At 32.6% G+C, this 18,128-nt stretch overlaps 1 protein-coding gene across 1 annotated transcript in view; it reads left to right on the forward strand.

Moving 5' to 3' along the window:
* Positions 1-18,128, forward strand: part of si:ch211-266k8.4 (TBC1 domain family member 9B) — a 57,599-nt gene that overhangs the window by 22,664 nt on the left and 16,807 nt on the right. Inside the window, exons 11-14 of the mRNA XM_051099915.1 lie at positions 9,607-9,711; positions 12,540-12,715; positions 12,880-12,989; positions 17,116-17,310. Of these exons, the coding sequence (XP_050955872.1) occupies positions 9,607-9,711; positions 12,540-12,715; positions 12,880-12,989; positions 17,116-17,310 (586 nt within the window). The remainder of the gene's footprint in view (positions 1-9,606; positions 9,712-12,539; positions 12,716-12,879; positions 12,990-17,115; positions 17,311-18,128) is intronic.

An 18,128-nucleotide genomic window follows, 5' to 3' on the forward strand; every position in this document is an offset into this window, starting at 1 on the left:
GATCTACCACTCCATATAGGTTAAAAAAGCCAACTGTTTATGCATATAATTCGAATCTGATTGCTTGAAATCAAATTGCATTTTAAAATTTATATCAGCTTTCAGTTAATATACACAGTTGAGGTCAAAAGTTTTCATACACCTTGCAGAATCTGCAAAATGTTAATTATTTTACCAAAATAAGATGGATCATACAAAATGCGTGTTATTTTTTATTCAGTACTGACCTGAATAAGATATTTCACACAAAAGACATTAATATAAAGTCCACAAGAGAAAATAATAGTTCAATTTATAGTAAATGACGCCGTTCAAAAGTTTACATACGGATGATTCTTAATGCTGTGTTTTTACCTGAATGATCCACAGCTGTGTTTTTTTGTTTGTTTGTTTGTTTAGTGGTAGTTGTTCATGAGTCCCTTGTTTGTCCTGAACAGTCCAATTGCCCAGAAAAATCCTTCAGGTCCAACAAATTATTTGGTTTTTCAGCATTTTTGTGTATTTAAACCCTTTCCAACATTGACTGTATGATTTTGAGATCCATCTTTTCACACTACAGACAACTGAGGGACTCATATGCAACTATTACAGAAGGTTAAAACACTCACCGATGCTCCAGAAGGAAAAACAGTGCATTAAGAGCCGGGGGGTGAAAAATTTTGAACAGAATGAAGATGTGTACATTTTTCTTATTTTGCCTAAATATCATATTTTTTCATTTAGTACTGCCCTTCAGATGCTACAGAAGATCCCAGAAGACAAAAAAAAGGTTACTTTTACACTGATCTTCAAATTCTTAATGCATCGTGTTTCTTTCTGGATCATTAGTGTTTGAACCTTCTGTAATAGTTGCATATGAGTCCCTCAGTTGTCCTCAGTGTGAAAAGATGGGTCTCAAAATCATACAGTCATTGCTGGAAAGGGTCAAATACGCAAAAATGCTGAAAAACCAAAAAAAATTGTGGGACCTGAAGGAGTTTAACTGTTCAGGACAAACAAGGGACTTGTGTATAACCATCACTATACAAAAAAAAAAAAAAGCACAGCTGTGGATCATTCAGATAACAACACAGTATTAAGAATCAAGTGTGTGTTAACTTTTGAACAGGGTCATTTTTATAAATTCAACTATTATTTTCTATTGTATACTATATGTAAACGTCTTTTATGTGGTAAAAAGACATTTACATATAGTAAAATATTTTACCAATATATTGGTAAAATAATGAACATTTTTGCAGATTTAGTTTTATTTTGTTTTATTAAAACATGCTGCACATGCATTAAACATTAAACGGAAAACTAACTCACCCTCCTCCACAGCTCAATCCGTTCACTTCATCTCTGAGTGCTGGCCATGAAAGCCATGGTTAGTGACTCAAAATGAAAGACCAGCATCAAGTGGTTCTTCTCTGACCCGCCTTTGCATTTTGACCCTGCAGTGATTGATATTCCTGAGGGTTTGATAGATGACTATCTTTTAAAGATGATTCAGGCCTGATTGATGGCCGGAAAACACAATGCAGTGGTGGGCCTCCCTCCACAACTCCTCCTTTGTGCCCTTTTGTGACCTTTTTACCTGGCCCTAGAAAGACATGCTTTGAAAACCAAAAGCATGGAGTGAAGTAAAAAAATAGTTTTGAGGAAAGCCATTTAAAGCAAATTAAAAATTGCATGTGGTCATTGCGTGTCGCTTGTTGCTATTTTTATCAACGTTTTTAAATTATTTTTTATAATTAACAAATATCTTTTATTGATTCACCTTTGTGATTTCAAAACTGAATTTTTTAGCATTATTACTCCAGTCTTCAGTGTCTTTGAAATCTTTGAAAGTCACTTTATGAGTAAATAATTAAAATTTGTATTCTATGTTATTTATTTATTTTTAATCATACATTTTATGTTCATTTATATACATACGCATAGGACATATGAAATATATATAAATAGTAATCTAAAATATGTAAAATAATAAAATAAAAGTGACACTCAAGCATATGGTTGTTGCACGGCAAGGGGGGTAAATAACAGTCAGGCACTGCTAATCAAATACCTTTGATTAACTGATCATCAGCAAGTCTGAGCGCCTCTATAAAAGCATACGCTTTGGCATTTTGCTGGTCTGGAGCCTTCAGGTGTGTGTTAACACAATGCCAAGGAGTTGAGACATCAGCAATCATCTTAGAGAAGCAATTGTTGCTGCCATCAATCTGAGAAGAGAAATACGGCTATTTCCAAACAATTTGAAGTTTATTCACAAGTGGAAGACATTTAAAACAGACACCTCTCCTTCCAGGAGTGGACATCCCAGAAAATTCACCCCAAGATCAGACTGTGTAAAGCTCAGAGAAATGGCAGACAACCCAAGAACTACACCTCAGACTCTACAGGCCTCAGTTAACATGTTAAATGATAAAGTTCATGACAATACCGTTAGAAAAATATGGGACAAAAATGGCATGTTTGGAAGGCTTGGCAGAAGAAAGCCTCTTCTATCAAAAAAAAAAAAAAACATTGCAGCACAGTTTAGGTCTGCAAAGTTGCATCTGAACAAAACACAAGTCTTCTAGAATAATGTCCTTTGAACAGACAAGACCAAAGTAGAGATGTTTGGCCATAATGAAAACCTAAAGAGCATATCAGCACAAACACCTCATACCAAAAGACAAGCATGCTGGAGGAGGTCTGATATTTTGGGCTTTTTTTTGTAGCCACAGGAAATGGGCACCTCACAGTCACTGAGTTGGCCATGAACTCCTCTGTATATCAAAGTATTCTAGAGTCAAATGCGAGGGCATCTGTCCGACATCTGAAGTCATGCAACAGGACAATGATCCCAAATACACCAGCAAATCTACAACAGAATGGCTGAAAAGAAAAGAATCAAGGTGTTGCTATAGCCCAGTCAAAGTCCAGAGCTCATCCTGACTCAAATGCTGTGGTGAGAGCTGTGTATAAGCAAATGCCCACAAACCTCAATAAACTGGAGCAAAGTTAAAAAAAAAAAAAAAAGAGTGGTCCAAATTCCTCCAGAACGATGTGAGAGACTGATGAAGTCACACAGAAAATGAATGCTTCAAGTTATTGCTGCTAAAAGTGGATCTACAGGCAATTGACTCATAGGGTGTCCTAACTTTGTCACACATGGCCTTTCCCTCTTGGCTATATTTTTCTTAAATAAATAATGACACTGTGTGATATATCATGTGGTGATGTTTATCTGAGGACTAGTTTTACAAAATTTAAGACCTGCCAAGGACCAGATAATTTTTTATGATGTCCTGATACAGAAAACCATGGAATTCAATAGGGTGTCCTAACCTTTTCAGATGACTGTATGTTTTATATGTAAAAATACTATAAATTATATATATATATATATTATGTGTGTGTGTGGACTTGTTTTTATATCCTTGTGGGGACCTAAACCTGAATACACCTAAATTGAGGTCCCCATGGGTACAAAAGCTTATAAATCATACAGAATGAGTTTTTTTGAGAAAGTAAAAATGCAGAAAGTTTTCTGTAAGCGTTAGGTTTAGGGGTAGGGTTAGGGTAAGGGGATAGAAAATACAGTGTGGACAGTATACAAACCATTGCACCTATGGAGAGTCCCCACAAGGATAATAAACCAGACGTGTGTGTGTGTGTGTGTGTGTGTATAATTTATATTTTATTTACACTTAAAATAATGTTTTGTATTTATCATTTCTAAATGATCGATGTTTCTCCCAAAGTTTGATTTTCTCAGTAACATTGGAATATAGCCCAGGATTTGTGCAAACAGAAGGAGCACAGTTAATCAGCATGAAGAAGCTTCGATTTTGTGTTTTACTGTCTGCCAAACCTCCTCATGTCTGCTTCAGTCTTTTTAATATCCTCAAAGGTCAGTCTAAATTGCGTCAGCAGCACACATGGTGACATCTCTACCAGTAACAGATGCTTTACCAGTAAATATTTAGTGTGTCATTTTGCCATAATCAAATCCAGTGCCAGAAGTCTTTTAATGGAATAAGTCATGTCACTCATCTCTTTTCAAACCTGCAAGCTTTTATTTTCTCAGTAGAACACATAAGAAGATATTTAAAAAAAAAAAATATTGTCCATTAAAAACAGACATTTAAAAAAAATTTTTGGGGGGGTTATTTTATTTTATTTATTTTCACCTTTTAATTTTAATTTTATTTTTGATTTGATTTTTTATTTTTTTTTTCTTTCCAAAACAATAGAATTTTCAGTGTTGGGTGAACTATCCCGTGAACTATGTGAGCTTGTTCCTAGATGAGATTTTTTCTTTTTTCTTTAGTGTTTTGAGTCACTCATCTTAGTTAATGACCTCCTGTAATCACATGTCCCACAGCTGTACCATAAATCTCATCAAAGGGAAAGCAGGACATTACAGTAGTTTAATCACCAGCACGTTACCTTTACTTTGCAGAGCTGCAGGTCTTTTAATCTTAAATTTTTAAGTGGTGGTCTCTTTACTTGTGTGTTTTTTATATTGTGATGGATTGTTTGGCTGCTAGTTCAAAAGTCAGCCCGTTTCCTTTGTATTCACATACAGAACCTATTGTGTTCCTTGGCTCCATCTCAGGACTTTTACTGTTGTCATTGTTAGGCTCTGTTATCTGTTTTCCTGCGGCGCAATATTTCGGCATGTGCAAACTGCGCACACAATGTTACACTAACTTGAGGAAAGTGTTGAATTGAAAACTGATTCTTGCTGGTTTTGTTTGGACTCGGTTAGATGTGTGTTGTTTGCTAGAGGGTGTCCGGGAAATCTGTCAAAGAAATACTGGGTCCAAGGTATGAAGGTAGCGGAAGTAAATGTATAATAAACTTTTATTATTAAAACATTTTTTGGTGCATGATAACGTACAGCCTCCTCCCTCCGGGTGTAATGGTAGTGAGTTATGGGAGTTTTAATGGGAAATTAAGAGAACAGGAAGCTTTGAAGTTAGATCTTGGACACTGATAAGACATCCTGCATGTTCACACCTCTTCCATGAACGTGATTTAAGAATAATTATGATCCTTGTGAAAATATATCCACTCTAATGAACCCAGTAATCAATATCAATAATGACAATCCCTGCCAGATTTTCTGAATGTAATTTTTATTTGTTTACTTATTTTAAATACTTATTTTAAATGTAAATTTACTTTACATTTATTTAATTATTTTACCTTTTTTATTTCAATAACATTTCACGAGAGAGCTGAGCAGTTTGTACCAATGAATTCATATTCAGTTTCTACATACATAATTTATTATTTTATTTTATTTTATTTTATTTTATTTTATTTTATTTTATTTTATTTTATTTTATTTTATTTTATTTTATTTTATTTTATGTAGTGGGGTTCAAAAGGAAACTACATTGAGATTCTAAAATTAAAAAATCTAAATTAACATTTCAAATTTCGACTTTACTTTTCAAATTGTCCAAGTAAAGTCGTGACATATTATGCAAAAATTACAAAAATATATATGTATACTGTACTGTACTGTACTATACTATACTATACCATTCTATACCATACTACACCATACTACAATATGCTACACTATACTACACTACACAATACTATTCTAAATGACATGTAACACATGATACTACTCTACACAATACTACACTATACTAAATTATACTATACCACATGATACTGCACTACAATACACAATACTGTACTACTCTACACAATACTACACTACACTACAACGATACTGTATTACGTGATTCTACTCTTCACTATTTGACACTACACGATACTGTACAATGCTATACTATAAGATAGTATAGTATTTTGTAGTATTGTGTAGTTTCTTATACTACTACACTCAATTATACTTTACTACAGTATTATATACTAAATGATAATGTGCTACACTATACTATACTACACAATACTATAATATACTATACTCTAATGTAGTATAGTATTGTGTAGTATCATGTAGTGTTGTATAGTACTATACTAAATTATACTTTACTACACTATTCTATACTAAATGATACTGTGCTACATTATAGAACTATACTATAATATACTATACTGTGATATAATGTAGCATAGTATAGTATTGTGTATTGGCATGTAGTGTTGTATGGTACTGCACTAAATGATACTTTACTACATTATTCTATACTAAATGTTACTGTGCTACACTACAGTATACTATACTACACAAAACTATACTATAATATATTATACTCTAATGTAGCATAGTATAGTACTCTAATGTAGTATAGTATTGTGTAGTATTGTGTAGTGTTGTATAGTACTATACTAAATTATACTTTACTACACTATTCTATACTAAGTGATACTGTGCTACATTATAGAACTATACTATAATATACTATACTATGATATAATGTAGCATAGTATAGTACTGTGTAGTATCATGTAGTGTCGTATGGTACTACACTAAATGATACTTTACTACATTATTCTATACTAAATGATACTGTGCTACACTACAATATACTATACTACACAATACTATACTGTAATATACTATTACTATTATAATACTACACAATACTATACTATAATATACTAGACACTATACTACACAATACTACACTATAATATACTAAAATATACTAAATGATACTTTACTACACTATTCTATACGAAATGATACTGCACTACACTACACTACACTACACAATACTATACTATAATATACTATACCACTCCCAATCATACTATACTACACAATACTACACAATTCTACACTGTACTTTAATGTACTATACTGTACTGTACTGTACTGTACTATGCAATACTGTACTATACTGTACTATACTGTGCTATACTATACTATACTATACTATACTATACTATACTATACTATACTATACTATACTTTTTTATGTGGTTCATTCTCTTTTTGTACTTCATTACAAGCGATCCAGTCTTATGAAATATGGGCTGGCGTCCAGAAGGAAGCTTCAGGTTTAATCTTGGTCTTGCAGAGTTCCTGTGCACAGACGCCATGGTTACCAGTTGCCAAGCCAACATTGTTGCTCTTTGTGCGTCAGAGGAAATGGCAGATATCAGTTTTAGAGCAGGAATATGCTGCCGCTGCTGATCCATGCTGACCTGCAGCCCTGCGCTCAGCCAGACATGACATGCACAAGCAGATTGTGACGGCAGCAGATCTGATCTGGTGCAGCCGCAACCACTGCAAGTAATGTGATTTGTTGCATAAGGCTCTTGAAATTAAGAGCTTCACAATATTTGACAAATTCTAAATCTAAATAAGCTAGGTAAACCGAACTGATGTTGTCTATATACAGTACCCTGTGTTTATAGGGACAGTTCAGCCAAAAAGTATAGAGTTCGCACAAAACAGGCTATTGTAGTAGCTTAATAAAATTACAGTTGAACCACTGATGTCACATGGACTATGTCCTTACTACTTTTCTGGGCCTTGAACTTCTCAGTTGTGTTGCTGTCTATGCAGGGTCAGAAAGCTCTTGGAATTCATCAAAAAAAATCTTAATTTGTGTTCCGAAGATGAATGAAGGTCTTGCGGGTTTGGAATGACAGAATTTTCATTTTTGGGTGAACTATCCCTTTAAAATGTCTTCTTATAATATAACAGTGGTGGAGTGTCAGTAGCACACACACACAAACCAAATGTGTGCGTATAGTCACTAATGCATTAGCTATCATGTTTACACAGCCTTTTCTGTGTCTGATAGAGTATGATGGCCTTCTGGTTATCAGTTGAGTCATTTGAGAGAAAAGCGGCTTTTCAGCATCACCTAAAGCTGGGCGTTTTCTTCTTCAAAGAGAGCGCGTGTGAGGGCTGGAGAAAGTGTGCAAGCGTGGATGAGTTATTAAGACTTTATCCTAACGTTCTGCCAGGCTTCTCTTTTCTATTTGTATTTGAACATTTTCCCATTTGTGGTGTCATGGAGGAGAATATACAATGAGAATTCTTCCTATCAAGCAGCACAAAAATGATGGGATTACCCATGATTCTCTCAGAATAGCCCTGTCATTACTGCATTAGGATAAACCTTTATTCTGCATCTGTTTGGATCCTGCTCTTTGAAACAGATGCCAATGGGTCGACTGTGGTGACGTGGTCCATTAACTTTCATACCCTACCAAATTATACCTCTGAATCTCTACCCGAAACCCATTCAGTTGTTTTAATAACTTCTCTCTGCCATATTTTAGCTGTGCGTCGTTAAAAAATCCACTAGAAAATGGGGTAAATGAGAAGTTTTCTTTTTTATATGTCCTTCAGGGCCTTCAGGGAGGCAGGGTGAGCTCTGGTGCCTTCCAGCGTTTTCTCATGAGCGTGCCAGGACTTGTTTTTATGAGATCTGCTGCAAACTAAAGCTTTTAAAATGCTGCTGATGAAGATTGATTGTGAAATTATGGTTTTCTCCAAAGCCTGGGATGAAGGTTTAATTGTAGATGCAAAGTACTTCAAATGTATCTTTGACTCTTTGTATAGTTAAAAATGCGACACAAACATTTACTCTTGCCGTAATTTGTAATTTGCAATGAGTTGGCATGTGTCTGTGGTGTTTTTCACTTTACTTTGCTTTTTGTGGGGCAGAAAAGCTTACATAAGAAAAATGTGATTTCTCCACAACACTTAAGGCAAACACATACACTATATAGTGTCTATGTGTGTGCATGTATTATGTATGATTTTTTTTTTGTTTGTTTTTGTTTTATTGTATTTATATAGTTTAATTTTTAAATGTATTTTCTTTTTTTTTGTTTATTTTCTTTTTTGTATTTATATAATTACTTTAGAATTTATTCATATAATTAGTATGTATTTATTGTATTTATATCATTTAATTTTTAAATATATTTAAAAATTAAATATATTTTTAAATATATATTAAATTCCCTTTTTAATTGTTATATTTGTTTATTTATTTATTTACTTTGATTTTTAAATGTTTTTGTTTTTATTTTTTTAAATAATATAATTTATTATAATTTTCAAATCTTTATATTTTAAAATATATAAATTTGCTTTTCATGTATTTAATTGTATTTATAGAATTTTATTTTTAAATGTCTTTCCTTTTTGTTTGTTTATTTATTTGTTTTTATATAAGTTTAGTATTTATTCATTGTAATTTTTTGTATTTATTCTATTTACATAATTATTTTAGCATTTATTTATATAATTAGTATGTATTTATTTTATTGTATTTATAAAATTTAATTTTTTATATATAGTTCCCTTTATTTTAATGTTCAAATCTTTATATTTTTAAATGTATTTATTTGCTTTTTATGTATTTATTTTATTACATTTATAGAATTTATTTTTAAATGTATTTCCATTTGTTTATTTAATTTATTTTATTTGTATTTATTTATATAATTAGTATTTATTTATTTTATTGTATTTATATAATTAATTTTTTTTATGTATTTCCCTTTTTTGTTTGTTTGCTTTATTTATTTATTTTGTATAATTACTTTTATTTTTAAATGTGTTGTTTTTGTGTGTTTATATTTTATTTTATTAATAATATAATTTATTTTAATTTTCAGATGTTTATTTTATTTTATTTACCAGATGTTTCTTATGTTTATCCATCTTTGCAGAGCAAGTGAAAAAAGAAAGCGCAAAAGGCTGTACAAGTTCTCGTGGCGATGGACAGCAAGATGAAAAACCTTCACAAGAAGTTGCCAGGAACGCTTCCAAGAAAGGTGAGCCGTTCATAGAGATGGTTTATGAGTCATTTACTGTGGGCAGGTCTGGACCTCCATGCTCTTAACCTAAAGGGTCATTGCTATGAGAGATGGATACATTGTCATAACGTACCTTGAGTACCTTAAGATGGCACCCTGCCGTATCATCCATGAGATTAAAACATCGCTTGGATGCAGTCACACGGCACGAGTTAATACTGTTGGCGGAAAGCCCAGAAAAGGAAATCAAGACAATAGGCTAAAACCCTTGACACACTGTACTTCAGGTCAGCGACTCACGCATTCAATGTCAAACGAATTACACTCAAGTTTTACAGAGCTGTACTGTACACCTACCCGATTCAAAACCACCAAAACAGACGCTTTGAAATACAATACAGCCCACATTTCCTTGTTCTGTTGATGAGATTACAGGGGACTGACAGAATCCCTAGTGGCATATGTGGCCGGCATGGATATCTGTTCTCCAGTACACAGCCTGCATTAGCAAGAGCAGGCCGGCAGCACCTGTGTAAATGTGATAGCCTGATAACATTCAGTTTTGTGCTGTGGGCCTGTCTGTGGTGTGATGTTTGTTTGTATCTGGAAATATACTACAGCTCACAAAAGTTCAACCATCGGTAAATCTTTACTTTTAAAAGAGCCAAGTGCTTTAAAAGTGGCTCTACCGTTTATGTACTTGCAAAAAAGTTCAAGTTATGTAAAAGTTATTTACATGCTACGAAATTAGAACCACTCAGATTTTCTCCAGAAAATATTAACATGTAGTTATTTTTAGGGATGCACCGAAATGAAAATTCTGGGCCAAAGCAAAAATGCTTTGCAATAATTATTTATTAGTTTATTAAATAATATAAAGATATTTTGTAAGACTTTTTAATTTAACTCAATATAATAATAATTAATTATACTGATTTAAAAAAAAAGACAAGCCAATAAAATAACCAGCTTTACTGAAAGTAACACAATAAAATTGTACAGAAAATATATATTAATATTAAATATCACTATGACAGCCAGAGGAAGAGTGAAGAAGAGTGAAACTTACACACTGAACACTACTACTATATATTTCCGGCTTATATTTTCAGCCGTTTTTCTCTTTCGCCCGACAACCGAAAATGTCTGTTTGTACAGTGTCTGTCTATCCATCTCTGTCTGTATCTGTCTGTCTGTCCATCTGTCCATTTTTCCATCGATCTGTCTGTCTGTCTGTCCGTCCATCCGATAGATATCTGTCTGTCTACCTGTCTGGCCGTCTGCCCTTCTCTATCTATATGTCCGTCCAACTGTCCGTCTCTATCTATCTATCTATCTATCTATCTATCTATCTATCTATCTGTTTATCTATCTGTCTATCTGTCTATCTATCTATCTATCTGTCTGTCTATCTGTCTATCTATCCGTCTGTCTATCTGTCCGTCCGTCCCGGTCTATCTACCTGTCTGTCCCTCCGCCCCTCCCTATCTACATGTCCGTCCAACCGTCCGTCTCTATCTATCTATCTATCTATCTATCTATCTATCTATCTATCTATCTATCTATCTATCTATCTATCTTTGTCTTTCTGTCTGTCTTTCTATCCATCTATCTGTCCATCTGTCTGTCCATCCATCCATCCATCCATCCATCTGTCTATTCATCTCTGTCTTTGTCTGTCTATCTGTCCGTCTGTCTGCATCTATCTATCTATCTATCTATCTATCTATCTATCTATCTATCTATCTATCTATCTATCTATCTATCTATCAATCTATCTGTCTATCTGTCTATCTATCTATCTATCTATCTATCTATCTATCAATCTATCAATCTATCTGTCTATCTATCTATCTATCTATCTATCTATCTATCTATCTATCTATCTGTCCGTCCGTCCGTTTGTCTCGGTCTGTCTTTCTGTCTGTCCATTCAATAGATATCTGTCTTTCTACCTGTCTGTCCGTCCGCCCTTCTCTATCTAAATGTCCGTCCAACCCTATCTATCTATCTATCTATCCATCTATCTATCTATCTGTACGTTCGTCTCGGTCTATCTATCTGTCTGTCTGTTTGTCCATCCAATAGATATCTGTCTGTCTACCTGTCTGTCTGTCCGTCCGTCCGCCCTTCTCTGTCTATATGTCTGTCCAACCCTATCTGTATCTATCTATCTGTTTGTCCATCTGTGCATGTGTCTCTGTCTGTCTATCTGTCCGTCCATCCAATAGATATCTGTCTGTCTGTCTGTCTGTCTATCTGTCTGTCCGTCCGTCCATCTGTCTCTCTGTATATCTGTCTGTCTATCTATCTGTCTATCCGTCTGTCCATCCGTCCATCTGTCTGTCCGTTTGTCTGTCTATCTATCTGTCGGTCTCTGTTTGTCTGTCCATCTCTGTCTGTATCTATTTATCTGACCGTTCGTCTGTCTCAATGTATTTGTCTGTCTGTATCTATTCATCTGTCTGTCTGTCCGTCTGTATCTATCTATCTATCTACCCGTCTGTCTGTCTCTATCCGTTTGTCTCTATCTGTTTGTCTGTCTATCTGTCCGTCCGTCTATCTCTCTGTATGTGTGTTTATTATTTATTTTTTATTATAATTTTTAATCATTTGTTTTATTTTTAGAAGTTTTGTTTATGTATGTGTCTGTATGAACATGTATGTGTTTATTTCATTACCGAATTTGTAAATTATATTAATATTATGTTGCCACTAGACAGAAGTGCAAAAACCATAACATTACATTTTATATTTATTTATATGTACATATTTATTGTTTGATTTATATATTTACATGCATATTAATGTTCTTAGACGTGTACTTCCATGCTTTGTTTCTCCAGCGGCTCCAGGCTCTAGCACTAAAAATGTTTTCGCGCGGCTACTGAAAGTGGCTCAGCATTACCTTATGGAATCAGGGAAGTACAGTGGAGCTGCCAGGTCTTCTCCTGCCAAGAGGAGCCCTGCCCTCGGCCGCCTCCCCAAAACCAGAATCTCTACGTCTTTCACTCAGGCACAGGTGCATCTCTTTTTATGACTACTTTACGACCTGCATCAACTGAAATAAAAAATTACAATGCGTTAGCAGCAATTCAACTGTCGGTATCAGATATCAATATATGAGAGAAGATACACTTGACACATTCATACATATTTAATTGTATGAGAATGTATGTGATTCAGGGTCGAAGCAGGAGAAACAGTAGCAGGCGTTCCCAGAATTCCACTCTGGGTGGGGTCAAGAAAGAGCAGCTCCCTTCTCAAGATTCAGTTGGAGGTGTCACTGAAGACAGGTGCGTAAAAGAAATAAAGACAAGACGCTGAACAGTCTGTCCCCTTTTGTGTTTAAATAGCTTTAGCTAATTGGTACAATATCTTAATTGACTACAATATCTGTGCCTTGTTGAAAGATTAATATAATACACTCAAACTCTTTACTCAACCTCATATTGTTCCAAGACTCTCCTTTTTCCTGTGGAACACAAACAAACTCAATCTTTTGATTAAACTACAATAAATATGGAGGACAAGGAATGGCACTTAAAAATGAAATATAGAAATAATTTCCAATTAATTATTAATTTAAAAAAAAGTACATTTACCAATCAAACGTTTTTGAACAGTAAGATTCTGCTCACCAAGCCTGCATTTATTTGATCCAAAATACAGCAAAAGCAGTAATATTGTGAAATATTTTTACCATTTAAAATAACTTATTTCTATTGTAATATATTTTAAAATGTAATTTATTCCTGTGCTTCAAAGCTAGATTTTCAGCATCATTACTCCAGTCCTCAGTGTCACATGATCCTTCAGAAATCATTCTAATATGCTGATTTGCTGTTCAAGAAATATTTATTATTATTATTATTATTATTATTATTATTAATCTTTAAAACAATTGAGTACTTTTTTTCAGGATTCTCTGAATATGAAGATCCAAAGATCAGCATTTATTTGAAATAATTTTTTTTTTTTTTGTAATATTATACATTATATCATTCAAAAGAGTCAGTAGGCCTTTATTTTTTTATTATTATTATTTATTTATTTTTTTGTTTAGCAAGGATGTTTAATTTGCTCAAAAGTGATGATAAAGACATTTAAGATGTTAAAAAAGATTTCTATTTCAGATAAATACTGTTCTACTGAACTTTCTGAAAAATCTACTCAGCTGTTTTCAACATAATAATAATAATAAATGTTTTTGAGCAGCAAATCAGAATATTAGAATGATTTCTTAAGGATAATGTGACTGGAGTAATGATGCTAAAATCTCAGCTTTGAAATCACAGGAATAAATTACATTTTAAAATATAATATAAGCGAAAACAGTTATTTTAAGTAGTAAAAATATTCCTGTTTTTTACTGTTAAAAATGTTACTGTTTTTTCTGTACTTTGCATCAAATAAATGCAGGCTTGGTGAGCAGAGACTTCTTTAAAAACATTACCAGCACATTTTTAGAAATATCGTTTTTTGTTTTCCACAGAAGAAATAAAGTCATACAGGTTTGGAGCAAGAATATTTTATTTTTGGGTGAACTATCCTTTTATCAGCGTTCAAGTATTTAAATATAGATGTATGTCAGTATTCAAGTCCTTGGGTTTTTGTTTGTTTTTTTTCTTCGTCACAAAGTGACATAATTTATGGCTTTGTACTTTTGTGTGAGCAAGAATGAATCTTGTTCTGGAGCTTTAACTGTCTGAGAAAACGCTTCTGGCTAGTTGCGATAGTTTTGCGTGTCTACTCACCTGTTTGCATGTGTGTGTATCTGATTATCTTCGTGCAGGAAATTCAAGTTCACATGCACGTCATGGCATTTTATTATGAGAGCTTGTGTTCATACAGAACATTGCTTAGATGCCTAGATTTAGAGTACACTTAAGGGTGACAGGTGTCTTTTTACATGTGTTGCTTTAGATATTTAGGTTGAAAATAGTTGAATCCATAGTGGCTGTAGTATTCCATAGATTAATTAAGTTTATTCTGATTATTTATATATTAGATTGCAATTTTATTTATTTTTATTTGACTGCATTTAGTGTGGAGATTGCACGTGAAATTTTGTTGGTGGGTACAACGAAAGTTGTACGCATACAATAACAATAAAGAAATTCAATTCAAGATCTACAAGGATTGGAATGAATGGAAAATGTGCAATTAAAATTCTGCTGTAAATTTCAGTGTTTGAACACCCTGGTTGAGTTTCACAAACCTTTTTCCTAATAAAAGTAGGAAAAACAAGCCTACATACCTGTCATTCCCAGCACAACCCGCATTAGTGTCGGTAGAATGAAATCCTTCAGACCGAGTAGGTCACCGAGGGTCAGTGTCTGGATTTTTCTAATTTGACATGATGAGGAAATAAGGAGGCTGTTTCTGTGTGTGTGTCCAAAACTTCCAGATCAGGTTTTCAACACTTCACCCTGATCCCAGAAAAGCAGGCGTAAATGCCCTAGAGCACAGCCTGCATTGAAATGCAAAAATTCAGTGGCACTGTGAGAAAACATAGTTTACTGATGGATTGCAGATTCAATTTTAACTTATTTCAATAACTTAATTTCAGCTAATTTCAGCTAACACAAATAATCTTACATTTTAGCTAAATTTGAATATATGTTGAATTAGGAGTGTTGTTTTCATTAAGCTTAAATAAATAGAAATATTAGATATTAAATATTATGAAATACTTGAATTTGGGTGAAAATGAGAAATGTTGCCACTAGAAATGTTAGCAACTAGTTGAAGTAAAATGAATTGAAATAGAAATAAGTTGAAATTAAAAAATAACAAATTTAACACAAAAAATATATTTAAGCTAAATGTGAATATATGTTGAATTAAGCTGTGTCGTTTTAATAAAGCTTAAATAAATATAAATAGTAGATATTAAATATTATAAAAATACTTGAATTTGGGTGAAAATTAGAAATTTTGCCACTAGAAATTTTAGCAATTAGTTAAAGTAAAATTAACTGAAATAGAAATAAATTGAAATAGTAAAATTATAATACATTTAACAGAAATTTATTTTAAGCTAAATACGAATGTATCTTGAATTAAGCAGTGTTGTTTTAATGAATCTTATGTAAATAGAAATATTAGATATTAAATATTATAAAAATACTTGAATTTGGGTGAAAACGAGAAATGTTGCCACTAGAAATGTTAGCAATTAGTTGAAGTAAAATTAATTGAAATAGAAATGAGTTGAAATAAAAAAAAATAACAAATTGAACACAAAAAATACATTTAAGCTAAATATGAATATATGTTGAATTAAGCTGTGTTGTTTTAATAAAGCTTAAATAAATATAAATATTATGAAGGTTTAAATTTGGATGAAAATGAGAAATGTTGCCACTAGAAATGTTAGCAACTAGTTGAAGTGAAATTAATTAAAATAGAAATAAGCTGAAATAGTAGAATGATAATACATTTAACACAAATAAAAATAAATTAAAGCTAAATACAAATATTAAAAAATAAAACAAATTAAAATGACACTCACATAAAATGTCTAAAGCGTAAATGAAAACTGATGATAATAAAAATAAAAGCTAATTAATAAATAATAATATATATATAAATAATACTAAAATAAAACTGGAATTTTTCATTTTTCCCTAGTTGTTTATTTGTTCTGGTTTAGTAAGTTTTAGCAAGGTTTATGCTTAAAACAAGAAAAATTTGCCAGTGCACTTTGAAGCCTAAATTATTTGAAAATAAAAAAAACTAAGGTTTGCTACCTTTCCGAGGTTAATTTATTTTTTAATTATATTAGAAGAACCATTATGTTTTTTTTTTTATTGTTTTATTTTATTTTATTTTATTTTATTTTATTTTATTTTATTACAGAACAAGTTGGCTCAAATGCATAATAAAAGATTATTATTATTTATAATTTAATATAAGTAATTAAAATAAATTTATTGTAATTATGCTGTTTAATTATATTTACCTACATATTTTTAAATTATATATATATATATATATATATATATATATACTATTTTTTTTTTTTTCATTATTTAAAAAAATGTCACGAGTGTGACTGCATCTACAAGTGTTTTGTGATGCTGTGCGTGTAATTTTATGAGGGTCTGTGTGTGTTTAGGTGAATACAGTGAATAGAGTGTATCAGGACTACAGCTGCTTCCTCTGATGTTCAGATAAATCGGTGTGTGTATGGTGTCCTGTTGCACCAGTGTAAAAATGATCCCATAAGAAGCGGGAAAAAGTGGGAAAAGATCTCAACATGAAGTTGGTTGTGAGAAACAGTCCCATTATTTGTTTGCAAATGCCACAAGGTATATGCAATAAAATTCCTACATTTTAAAGGAATAGTTTACCCCTAAAATGAAAACTTTGTCTTAATTTACTGAGTTTTGAGTACTGATTTGTGACTCTTCACAGCTCCAGCTCCTCAGCATGGCGTGTGAGGTCAGGGCCTGTGGGTAAAGTGGCTCGCAGAAGGAGCCGAGGTCAGTCCGGACGAGGAAGTTCCCTCCTGTTGAAGAATCTCAGCTCTAGATCTCAGCAAACAGCAGCTCAAACGCGTGTGCGGCCGGAGAGCAGCAAGAGTGGTGAATGTCAAGAAACCCAAATCAGGTACTGAATCATTTACGTTCAAGATTAATACATCTTTGCTTTGTGTAGGCGGCGTTTGATCCCCCATCATAAACGTTTGTTCGCCGTGTTGACAATAATTAATGTGTTTTAACATTCTGTCTGCTTTGGGATGGGATTAAACTGACAGGTGGCCACGTTGGTTTGGTTTGGCAGGTTTTTGTATTCGTTGAAGAGGGGTTAGTTTTTAATGATGCTTTAAGCTGGACTCAATCCCTCACATTCAAAGTGATTAATGCGACCGTATGGATTCTCTTCAGCGGATAAAGATTTAAATGACAGCATAGACAACCATGAAAGGTGATACTTTAATGAGGTAAATGGGGCTTTCTTTCACTACTTTTAAGTGGCATACCTGTGGATTGGTTTGATCTCAGTGAGGAGTTAAGAGTTTTTTTTAGAAATAAAGCAATCATCAGAGCTTGTACATATATTTTGCAAGGTTTAAGAAAAAACGTAACTAAAAAATGTCATATTTGAAGGTACGCAGTATAACAGCACCATTTTTAATACAAAAGCAAAAGCACATTAAAAAAAAATCAAAAGCACAAAAAAAGCTTAAAATTTACATTAAAAAAAGATCATTTAAAATATTAATAAATAATGTAATGGTATATAAATAATGCTAAGTATCACTGGAATTTTTCATCCCAGTTGGCATTTTTTTCTTATTTAAAGACTAAAAAGAGAAATAATAAGAAATGAAAGAAATTGTCAGGGCTTATACATATATTTTACAAGGTATAAGTAAAAAAAAAAAAAAAAAGTATCTCATATGAAGGTACGCAGTATATCAGCAC

This window comes from Labeo rohita, chromosome 25 (assembly GCF_022985175.1).
Source record: "Labeo rohita strain BAU-BD-2019 chromosome 25, IGBB_LRoh.1.0, whole genome shotgun sequence".
In the NCBI taxonomy this organism is placed as follows: domain Eukaryota; kingdom Metazoa; phylum Chordata; class Actinopteri; order Cypriniformes; family Cyprinidae; genus Labeo; species Labeo rohita.